The 12552-nt window shown below is 43.1% G+C and overlaps 1 protein-coding gene across 1 annotated transcript in view; it reads left to right on the top strand.

Moving 5' to 3' along the window:
* Positions 1 to 919: 919 nt before the first annotated feature.
* The window catches only part of LOC137521337 (arylacetamide deacetylase-like 4), a 36972-nt gene continuing 25339 nt past the window's right edge, over positions 920 to 12552 (top strand). The window contains exons 1-2 of the mRNA XM_068240462.1: positions 920 to 1168; positions 11648 to 11873. Of these exons, the coding sequence (XP_068096563.1) occupies positions 992 to 1168; positions 11648 to 11873 (403 nt within the window). The 5' untranslated portion in view covers positions 920 to 991. The remainder of the gene's footprint in view (positions 1169 to 11647; positions 11874 to 12552) is intronic.

Here is a 12552-nt window from a genome sequence, read left to right as displayed (position 1 = left end):
GGTCCGGGCTGCGGGTTACTTAACCAGAACGTAAACGGATAGAAAATTGATCCGTGCTGTAGTTTTTGCAGCACATTTCCAGTCCGTTTACCGTACGTTTTTTCAAACGGATCCATGCCCATAGCCGTGGGTGGGGAGGGGGCCGCCATTCTGGAGGGGGTAGCAGCCAGGAAGAGGGACAGCAGGCACAACAGCAGGGAGGGCGGTTGGACCCCCCCTTCCTCACCTGGGTGCCCCATTCCACGCTCCCCCTCCAGCTAGTTCCTCACCTGGGTGCCCCATTCCGTGCTCCCCCTCCAGCTAGTTTCTTTTAAAATCAATCCAGCAGTGAGCGGCTAGCGGGGAACTCACTCACTTCCTTGTTCCACCGCTCGCCACGTCACTTCCTGCAATGTCGCCCACTGAAGGACATAGGGCAGCATTGCAGGAAGTGACGCTGCGAGCGGTGGAAAGCAAGGAAGTGAGTCAGTTCCCGGCTCGCTGCTGGATTGACTTTAAAAGAAACTAGCTGGAGGGGGGGGGCAGGAAAGGGGGGAACGAGGTGAGGAAGGGGGGGGGGGGGGTCCAACAAAGCCACGGATATGTTTTTAAAACAAATGTGAACCGAGCCTCAGTCTTTTTCATCTTTGTGAATTACAATAAGTAATGTATTATTTGGCTGCCAATAAAGTACAACCAGTGCAGAAGTAAAGCACAGCTAATAATTATTTCTCTGTGAATTGAGCCCCATAGTCACTGTGCAAGGCCATGAGTGTAGATACTTGCTGTAGATGCATTCCTGTTCTTTGCATTAGGCAATATGTAATGTAAATAGTCATTAACAAGTCTTCCCAGTTATTAACTACACAGTCAAAGTGTTGAAAGCCTGACAAGTACTTTCTGCCACTCCCACAGGCCATTCTTATCTGAAACAGAGAAGCTTAAGCAGGAAGTAGCCAGGAGTCAAATCAAAGTCAGTTCAGAGCGTGCTGAATGCTGAACAGTTGAGACCATGCAGCTGGAACATGCTATATTGGCGATCTTCTTCATTGTGATCATTGCATTATGCATTCTGCTAGTGATAGGCGTCATTTATTTTGAATTTGCAAACTCGGATATTCCGGCAGGAGTGGCAAATCCTCACAAACTCCGCATCATACACTCTGTCTTGATTTGCATTGCTATAGTGGTAAGTAAATCCTTTATCTAAAACTTGTATTGCTCCCAGTGGTGTGGAACTACAATTGCTAGAGTGACATGTACAGAAGGGCATCCTCCTCAAAGGGCAGGTAAGATGATTCAAATGACTGAGAGTAACATGGGGCATATGCACTAATCCTTGTGTTTCCTTCCCTTTTGTTTCCTCCCCACTGCCCTCTAGATTGTAAGCCTGCAAGGGCAGGGACCTCCTCCTAGTGTTTCTCATACTGCTGTTATTTTAACATATGTACATGTACCAACTACATATCAACTATGTATGTATCTGTATTTATTCTATTCAATGTCATGACTGTACAGTGTCTTGTATTTCTTATGTATATTTGTTCCCCATTATTTGTTTGTACTATGTACAGCGCTACGGAAGATGTTGGCGCTATATAAATAAAAAAATAATAATAATAATAATATGCACAAAGTACGATAAAGTGGCAGATAGCATAGCACATCATGTTACCTTGGTAACATGGGTCTCACTAATTGTGTAACACATGCTACCTTTCAATGGTAAAATTGCAGTGCGCTCCCTGCACATGGCAACTTCACTGTTCTTTTGTGCAAAGGCCCCATGGTATCTTAAAGGCGTGTATCAAAAACGGGCGCCTGGAAAAAAGGGTGCGGGATATAGCTGAAATTATAGGTTGTAATGTAAAACAATAATTTTTGTTTATAGCTTGTACACGAAAATCTAGTGCTAAATAGGTTAAATAAACGGAAATTAAACAGCAAAATACCGCCTATAACAACTAACGAATTCTGAAATGAAACATCAAATAGCGTCTATAACAAAAAACGATATTTAGGGCCCGTTCAGATCACAACTGCGGATGGCCATGCGTGCGGAACGCGTGCGGACCGCAACGCGTACAAACGCATGGCCATCCGCGTTTGTATGCATTGCGTGGCTGATCCCATCACTGAAAAGTGAATGGGACAGCCACGCGTTTTAGCAAAATCTGCGTGCAGCATGCGTTCCCGGACCGCACAGGTCCGGGATGCATGCAGTGTGAACATCAGACATTGCACTCTATGCAATGTCTGATGTCGTGCGTATCGGCCACCTGCACGCGTTTCCAAAACGCGGCTGGAAACGCGTGCAGTGTGAACGCTCCCTTACACTTGTATTAAGCATAGTAATACAATGGTAGATTTTACAGATATTTTACTGCAATTATACCTAGCTGTAGGCTCACACATATATCTCCCTATCCCTAACCCCTCTTTGTTTAAATATACATAATTTAATAAATTGTATGTATTACATATATTGTGCTGTAACTATACCTAACCTTACTCTCACACCTAACCCCTAGACCACCCTGGTAGTGCCTAACCCTAACCACCCCCCTGGTGGTGTATATTGTACTGTAACTATACCTAACCCTACTCTCACACAGAACCCTCCCTGTACCTATCCCTAACCCCTAGACCCCCCTGGTGGTGCCTAACCCTAACCACCCCCCTGGGGGTGCCTAACCCTAACCACCCCCCTGGTGGTGCCTAACCCTATCCACCCCCCTGGTGGTGCCTAACCCTAAGACCCCCCTGGTGGTACCTAACCCTAACCACCCCCCTGGTGGTGTCTAACCCTAAAACTCCCCTGGTGGTGCCTAACCCTAAGACCACCCTGGTGGTGCCTAACCCTAACCACCCCACTGGTGGTGTCTAACCCTAAAACTCCCCTGGTGGTGCCTAACCCTAAGACCTTCCTGGTGGTGCCTAACCCTAACCACCCCTCCTGGTGGTGCCCAACCCTAACCATCCCCACTACACAAACACCCTTACACACATATAAGCAATAATATATTTAATCCTTAAATTACTTCACTATAAATAAAATGAATAGAATAATTTATATATTTGTAATAGAATGAATTGCCTTAAAATCACGTACTCATTAATTATATTATAAATAGAAAAAGGTGTGTGTGTGTGTGTGTGTGTGTGTGTGTGTGTGTGTGTGTGTGTGTGTGTGTGTGTGTGTGTGTGTGTGTATATATACAGTATATATAATAGAATAAATAGCCTTACAATTCTTAAAATAATGGTAATATTAAAAGCGATATATTAGTAAGTTCATAAAACTATAATCGACGCATTATAAGTGTAAAAAAAAACTAAGTTAATACCAAAAGCGATGTATTTCTAATAGAATAAGGTTGAAAGCGATATTTAAGTATTATACGTATGAAAACGAATTTTAAATGACAAAATAGGTGCAAACGAAAATTTACTTGTTACAGTCCTTTAATAACCAGCCTGGCGGTATGGACGAGCTCAGCTCGTCCATTACTGCCGGAGGCTGCCGCTCAGGCCCTGCTGGGCCGATTTTTATCAAATAAAAAGGTGCACATGCAGCCGGCACTTTGCCAGCCGCATGTGCTACCTGATCGCCGCCGCAAGGGTCCCCCAGCCGCCCGAGCCCAGCGCAGCCGGACCAAACAGTTCTGGCCAGCGCTAAAAGCTGGATTGGAGGCGGCTGAAGTCAGGACGTCGGCTGACGTCTATGACGTCACTCCGCTCGTCGCCATGGCGACGAGGAAAGCGAAATAAGAAAGGCTGCTCATCGCGGCCTTTCTTGTTACTTCTGATCGCCGGAGGCGATCAGAAGTACGCAACAGGAGCGCCCACTAGTGGGCTTTCATGCAGCCAACTTTTAGTTGGCTGCATGCGATAGTTTTTTTTTAATTAAAAAAAAAACGTCCGGTCGCCAGCCTGGCAATCTTAATAGAACTTTAAAAACGGGAAAATAAGTAAAAGTTCCTATAAGCGAAATTTAAAAACGAAAAATAAGTATAACACAAAGTCAAAACGAACTTGTAAACGATATTTGTTATAAACCCTATTCTGTAAATGAAAACTTTTGTCAACACGATCACTGCAACCGATATTATGAAAATGAATTTTAAATGACAAAATAAGTGTAAACGAATATTTACTTGTTACAGTCCTGTAAGCAAAATTTAAAAACGGGAAAATAAGTAAAAGCTCCTATAAGCGAAATTTAAAAATGAAAAATAAGTATAACATAAAGGCAAAACGAACTTGTAAACGATATTTGTTATAAACCTTATTCTGTAAACGAAAACTTTTGTTAACACGATCCCTGCAACCGCTATTTCTCGGGCGCCCTTTTTTCCTGTCGGGCGCCCAATAGCTGATATTTTTTATTGCAGTCTATGGCGGCGCCCTTTTTGTCCACTAGCCATATGCGCCCCTTTTTTTACTGGCCCCATCTTAAAGGGAATCTGACATTTATTTAATTTTAAACATTTTAAATTTCCTGGCTATCCTGCTGATCCTCAGCATCTAATACTTTTAGCCATAGACCCTAAACAAGCATGCAGATTAGGTGTTTCTGACTAAAGTCTGGAAAAATTAGTTGCATACTTGTTTCAGGCATGTGAGTCAGACATTACTGCAGCCAAATAAATAAGCAGGACAGGTGGGCAAATTATAGCAGCTTCCATATGCCTCCAACTTCAGATTACCTTTATGTTCTAGGTGGTGGAGTTCTGTGTGTGTTTGTGTTGGGAGTACATAGGAAAAATGCTACAGGCCAACCTTTATAAAGAGAGAGAGTGAGATAGAACATGTACATATTTTTGCTCTGTATGGTTAAAAAAGGCATGTGAACTTATGCGTGCAGTTTGATTATCATTTTAACCATTTCAGCCCGCGGTGATTTTTCACCTTATGCATCAGAGCAATTTTCACCTCCCATTCATTCGCTAATAATTTTATCACTACTTAACACAATTTATTGATCTATATCTTGTTTTTTCCACCACTAATTAGGCTTTCTTTGGGTGGTACATTTTGCTAAGAATTATTTTTTTTATAAATGCACTTTAACAGGATTAATAAGAAAACAAATTGAAAAAATGCATTATTTCTCAGTTTTCGTCCATTATAGCCAGGGCCGGCGCTACCATAGAGGCAAAGGGGGCAATTGCCCCAGTTCCCCAGAGCCTGTGGGGGCCCCCAAGTGACTTTTGCCCCAGGGCCCCATTGTAACTTGCACCGGCCCTGATTATAGCTTTAAAATAATCCATGCTACCATAATTAAAACCTTTGTATTCTATTTGCCCGTTTGTCTCGGTTATGACACCATTTAAATTTTGTCCCTATCACAATGTATGGCACCCATATTTTATTTGGAAATAAAGGTGCATTTTTTCTGTTTTGCGTCCATCACTATTTATAAGCTTATATTTAAAAAATGTTCGTAGTATACCCCCTTCAAATGCATATTTAAAAAGTTCAGACCCTTAGGTAACTATTTGTTTTTTGTTTTTAATTATCATTTTTTTTTCCATTAAAATTTTTATTTGGGTAATATTTTGTTGTGGGAAATAAACAGTTAATTTTTAATGTTATTATATGTGTAAATTTTAATGTAAAATGTATGTAGATGTAGTTTACCTTGAGTTTATTTTTTTCTCCTTGTGCTTCTCGATCACCGGAAGCACAAGGAGGACGGGGAAACTTTTTTTGCAGAAAGACTGAAGCCTCTAGTAACAGAGCTTCGGTTTTTCTGCTGGGGACACGGATCGGTGATCGGGAACCATGTTCCCGTTCACTGATCCCAGGGCTACCGGGGGACAGCACGCAGAGCAGCCGCCTGGACGTGAGGGCGGCTGAAATGGTTAATGACCAGGTTCTTGTTCTTCATGCTGAAATCCATTCAAAATCTGTGTGCAGTGTGTGGGCAGCCAGTAGATCCCTCTTTGATCAGATTCTATCAGAGAGGGATCTATCTGTTTGTCGATCTGGTGGCTATCGGCCAGTGTATGGCTACCCTAACTTGGATATGAACACCACTTCTGACACTTCCTGGCATTCATTTTGAAAAGCCTTATCTGAATGTAAATGATTCCCTAATTCGCTATAAAGTTGGCCATACAGTAGACAATGCCTCCAGATCGGCCATAAGATAGATCCCTCTCTGTGACTGAATTTGATCAGACTAGGATGTACAGTATTATATGTCTACAAACTGCAGACAGATTTCAATGGATTTCATCATGAAATCTATTGGAAAACATCCTAGCAACATGTCACATGATACAGTCGCTTGTGGTGGAAATTCAAATACAAGCTGCACCCAGGTGGAGGCAAGGAATCACGCTGGTGTGGCGGGTGAGCCTGCAACACTCATCACGGCCCGGGGGGTACACATACACTTGGGGGGAGACCAACCAGGGGTCATTGTGAAATCACACGCTGTTAACACCGCACCCCCAATGGAGCCCTTTCAACCCAGATTTTGCATGTCCGATTGAAATGTTTGATTTAGTGTCCGTGTTGTGCCACGTAATATATGGGCACTCTTAGGCCTCTTGCACACTACACGCAATTCTGATTTTTTATACGATCCGATTTTTTTTATTCCGGTTAAAAAACGTAGCAGCTTGCAGTACTTATTGTAATCGGAGTCAAAAATCGGATCGTATATATAAAAATCGAATCGCATGTAGTGTGCAAAGGGCTTAAGTCAGCTGTTCCTCACTCTGCACTATACTTTTCTCCATTGTTTTCAACATAAATGCTTGGCTAAGCCAAACCTGCCAGTTTATGGAGCTCTCTGTGGTGCTTTTTAGATTTTTTTTTTTAAATGTTCTGTTTGCTCCACCAGTTGTAGTACACCCAGAGGAGACAGGTACTTTTGTTGTCATGAATGTACTCAGCTGGGGTTGACCTTTATTTTACACCAATGAACTAGAGTAAAATCTCTACATCAAAATGTATAACTTATGGGCCCATATTCACTTTTTCTCCTGAATTTTCTCCTAGGTGATAATTTTGTATCTTCTCCTTAAATTAACTTTTCAGCACTTTGCAATTGATGAAGTAAGTACCAAAAAGTAGTTGAAAAAGTACTATCAAAACTATTTTGAGCATTTTCCTGCTTGCTGATGGTTTAAAATGCATTTAATTGGCAAGGTGTGAAAATATTACCGATGAGAAAACTAATAAGAAAAAGTCAATTGCATATGGGCCATTGTCTTTACAAAACGGTTATCTTTGGAACAGGCTCTGATAACATATAAGGAGGCTGTAGCAAGCATGAAGGTTTGTCCAAAGCACACATGATTTCTTACCACGTTTACAAGGTGAAATCTGACTGGTAGTTTGGGCCTCAGTTTTCTTTGCAGTATTCCCTATTAGCTCTGTGGTATGGTGTGAACTGATAGCTTTTTGCCAGAGCTAAATACAGGTTCTACCACACATCAAAACAGGAAAAACAAGTCCTAATGTGTACTTCGCTATGCTGGTACCAGTCTGGGAATAATCTCCATGATTGCTGCTGTCTGTTCACAGACCAAGTCTTGTTGTTATGCACAAAATCCAGAAATTCTGGTATGATTGACTTCATCATGTCTGAACTCTGAAAAGAAATAACTGGTCAATGAAGGCTTTGCACAGAAAAGGTGATCCTCAACTCCAGAATGTTACAGGGGAGAGAATATGCATGTGTAACACATTCTACTTTAGTGCAGCTAAACATGAAGACTTTGGGCACATTTCCACTAGAGGTGATTCACAGTGTTTCCTCACGTGGAAATTTGGATGGAGAGAAACAGCCCATTGAAACCAAGAGGCTGCCTCCCGATTTGCATGTGGGCAAAAAAACGACATTTGGCAAGAAAAAAAATCACAACACGTATCCCTATAGTTGTGCATGGCATCAAAGCAAATTCCAAGTGGAAATGACCCCTTTGAGGGCTCGTTTCCACTATTGCGGTGCGGAATCGCCTGGATTCCACCGCTGATGAAATTGCATGTGGATGCGATTCCCCATGCGTTTTTTGCCGCGAATTCGCATAGGTGAGGGTATATGCGATTTTAACCATGTCACTGCCTGTGTAAATTTACATTGGTACCTATGCGAATTCGCGGCAATAAACGCATGGAGAAATCTCATGCAATTTCCCTATTAAATACATTGCATGCGATTCGCATGCGATTCACATGCATTCCACTCGCAGGCGAATTCTGCGGCTCTTTTGTGCCTTTTTTCACCGCTGAAAAAAACGCACCTCAACAACGCTACAGTGGAAACTGGCCCATCCACTTGCATTACATGTGCGAATAATTCGCGATAGTAGAAACAAGCCCTGAGATTTGACTTCAGTTATGCTATTTGTTTATCTAAAGTGAACCCAATTTTACGTCACTGATTATTTCCTTGAAGTGAACCTGTCACCTGGGTTTAATGATGGCTTCTGGCAATCAGAGCCAGAGTTTTCATAGGGGTAAACAGGACCCTAGTGCCTGTAAGGTCAACCATATCTGCCCCCTTAAGGTGCATCAGTATGGGGGTGTTGGATGCAAAGCACATCGGGTGTCACCATCAGAAGGGTTGCAGAGTGCACAGTGGAGCATAATTTCACCTGTCTGCCCAGTGCACTGCTCCTTCTTTCGCCCTTAGGTCGTCATTCCGTCTGACTCCCTCCAGCAGCGTGTTCCTCCCCGTGACCCAACGCCATGTTACGTCAGTATATACATGCCTATGGGGAATGCAGAGGAGGCATGGGGGTGGGTGCTGAGATGGATGGGGTGCACCAGTCAACAGTGTGTGCTCTGCATTATTGGGGAGGGGCAACAAAGAGCACAGTACACTAACACTGCTATCAAGATGGGATAAAGGCAACTCTTATGCCTAGTACACACAATGACATTTTCAGGCAGATTTACTGCCAGATTGATTATTTCAAACATTTCTGATCTGATTTCCGATCGATATTCCGTACACTTTTATGGAAATTCAACCTCATATTGGGCATGTTGGAAATAATTGATCTGGCAGGAAATCTGCCAGAAAATCTCATCGTGTGTACCTAGCATTATACTGCTATGGGGCGTGGGGGGGGGGGGGGGTTTAAAGGGTCATCCATTGTTGCTATCTGGGGTAAGGAGGACAAAGGACAAGTAATGCTGCTTTCTGCTGTCTGGGGATGAAGGACAAAGGACGCCTCCTGCTGCTATGGGGGAAAGGAATGGAGGAATAAAAGCCCCCTATTGCTGCCATCTGGGGCAGAAAGGGGGCATGTTCATTTTTGTCCAGGGTCCTACGTCATTTTAAACTTGCCCTTCTGGCAATAATGCTTGAAATCCAGTTGTATCATAAACAGAAAATCAGCGTTATAGCCCGGCCAATAGTATTACGGTTCAGACTCTCTTATGACTGTTATACCACATTAACCATGGTGTAGAGGGTGTAGAGCACACCATTCTGTGCTCCCCCCTTACTGCCTCTCTCATTAAGTGCTCATTATATGCACGCTCCAATTCACACTGATAGCACTGCAGCACTGTAAAAAATGCTTCTAGATGCATTCTGATGCACTGCCCCATTCACAAATATAAAATGGGGCAGTGCCAAACCAAGTGGCACCACTTTGCTGCATATGTAAAGAGGCACTTAATAGTATTTCCTTTTGTTAAGTAGTTATTACTTATCTAATTACTTACCTATTCAAATAACCCTCTTTCAGCTTGGAGTATAATCTGATGATACTACAACAACAAAACATTTGTAAAGTGCTTTTCTCCCGTAGGACTCAAATACTATCTTTAGCCTGATTATGTTGATGTATACCATATTTGCCCCAAAATTAGACAGTGTCTTATATTAGTTTTTGCTCCAAAAGATGTGTTAGGGCTTATTTTCAATACATGTCTTATATTTCTATCAGGACAGGAAGTGTCTCTCAGCAGAACATTTCCTATTCCTTTGTATTGTGCTTTTCCTGTGCTGTGTGTCCTCTTGCATTCCCCACTCTGTCTCCTCTTCCTCTGCTGGATGTGAAGGTATGTTTCTGTACAGACCAGGCACCTGCCCCGTCATTGGCGGGGGTTGAGCGAATGAAAGGTGTCAGTCACCTCCGGTAAACCATGTGCTGCATGTCCTTCCTTCTGTCTGATCCAGGTGTCCTGTATCATGGAAACAGTGCCCCCTGTGATGTCATTATAGAGGGTGCTGTTACCATGATACAGGATGCCTAGAAGCAGGAAGAAGGAAGGAGATGCGGCCTGTGGATCTCGAGAGGCAAGTGATAACTTTCATGTGCTCACCCACTCTGCCTATCTATCAGCAGGGCTCCCTGGCTACCTAAATGGGGGGACTCTTTGGCTGCCAAAGGGGGGGGGGGGGATATGTGGCTACCTAAAGGAGGGCTCTGACTAGCTTAAGGGGTGGACTCTCTGGCTACCTAAAGGGCGGGGCTCTTTGGCTATCTAAATGGGGGGCATTGGCTACTCAAGGGCGGGTACTGGCTACCTAAAGGGTGGGGGGGCTCTCCGGCTACCTAAAGGGGGTCTCTACCTAAATGACGGGCACCTAAATGGCAGGGGGGGCTCTCTGGCTACCTAAACGTGGGATTTCTGGCTACCAACGGGGGAGGGGGGGGGGGGCATCTGGCTAAATTAACGAGGGCTCCCTGGCTACCAAATGTAACTTCTCTGGCCACCCAAATGCGGGGGCTCTCTGGTTACCTACAAGGCTACATCCCACTAAATAATACTGGGGCCTCTGGCTAGATATATCGGGGGCTACCTAATACTGGGGTGCACCTCTGGCTACTGCATTGCAACTGTGCGCCCTAGTCTGTGGGGGGGGCACAATTGATGCATCCTCGCCCTCGGACCTCTATGGCCCAGAAACTGCCCTGGTGTGCTGGGATGACAGGACCAGGGCCTGATCGGCACTGATGTGTCCCCACTTGTTGGCCGCCTCTTCCTTCTTTGCAAATTTACTGATCAGGCACCAGCCCTGTCATCCCAGCACACAGCCTATAACCTTGCTGCGTGCCCGATTGGCTCTGCACCAATGTGTCCCCGCTTGCTGGCCTCCTCTTCAACTGCTGATAGGGCTTATTTTCAGGGTAGGGCTTATTTTCGGGGGAAACATGGTATATTGTACAGGGCAGCAGAAAAAGATTTAAAGTGAATCTGTACTCTAATATTCTTACACTAAAAAGCATACCATTCTATTCATTTTTTCTCCTGTGCCCCTCTGTGCTATTTCTGACACTGTCTGCTGCAATCCTGGCTTGTAATTAACAGTTTTAGGCAGTGTTTACAAACAAACTAACCAGCTTGTAATAGGCTCACATAAACAGAGTGTGTGAGTCATACAGAGTGTGCAGTGGGCCTGCAGAGGGTGTGTATCGCTTCTATCCAATCACAAGCAGCCCTGCACATTCCACACATTCAAGCCTTAGCCCGACAGACACGACAGAGGAAAGGAGATAAGATTTATTACAGAGACAGTGCAATTAGGAAAGGCTGCAGTAAGCCAGAGCACATTAGAACAGGCATAGGAACTTGTAGGATAGAAGAACTAAGGTTGAAAAATTTGTTACAGAGTCTCTTTAACGTTTCTTTGCAATTCCATTTCAGATAACGATATGAAGTAGTTTTATTATACTTTTCTTTGTGACAGGGCAGAATTCTGGAGAATCTGGGCATATGCTCTCAGATTGGCTTCACACGTTATGTCCGGGACAAGGTATTGGTCAGGAAGTTGGGAGAAGATCCTAAGCTTTTTATCAAAAATCTGCAGTTTGATGGGATCCCAGTCAGAGTGTACCAGCCTAGGTCGCCATCTGCTGGTGGAAGAAAGGGGATTGTCTTCTTCCATGGAGGTGGATGGATGTTTGGCAGCATTGGTAAGAGAATAAAATTAACTGTCTGTATTCCAGCACCTGTAGGTTGACAATTCTGGCATTAACGTAAAACTACCAATTATTACACTATATCATTGCAATCAAATTCCTATGGATTGTCTATGGTACAATCTTCTGCCTCATCTACCAATTATTATACTCTCATTGCAATCAAGTTTTACTCCTGACAGTACTCTCTCATTGCAACCAAATTCTACTTAATCTATGGTATGGTCTATTGCCTCATTATGATATTTTGGTCAGTTGTAGCATATGAATATAAAATGCATCTGAGGCTTTAAGTCCAATGATAAAATCAATACCAGAATTGATACAAAAGACAACTAGTACCATGTTCTCCCCATTTGAATCACATTCTGTCATGCTACTTTTGACCTCTCTTGATAAAATGTTTAGCTACGATTGAACATGTTTTTCCCAATCATGCTCAAATCTTTTAACACACTTTATTCTTCTGCCATCCGCAACTTACTTTACATTTCTTCCTTTTTATACTCCTCAGCTTGCTTGCCATGACATTTCTTATTTCTACAACAACACTCTTTTTCTTCTTGCTTTCTCTAAACATAAATCTTTTTTTTTGTCAATTACATTTTTATTGAAAGTTTTGAAAACCTACATTCAAATGTTCTAAACATAAATCTACAACTCAGAAATCTCA

This window comes from Hyperolius riggenbachi, chromosome 6 (genome assembly GCF_040937935.1).
Source record: "Hyperolius riggenbachi isolate aHypRig1 chromosome 6, aHypRig1.pri, whole genome shotgun sequence".
Classification (NCBI taxonomy): Eukaryota; Metazoa; Chordata; class Amphibia; order Anura; family Hyperoliidae; genus Hyperolius; species Hyperolius riggenbachi.
Note: the sequence above shows the minus strand (reverse complement) of the source record. Positions and strands in the feature narration are given on the sequence as shown.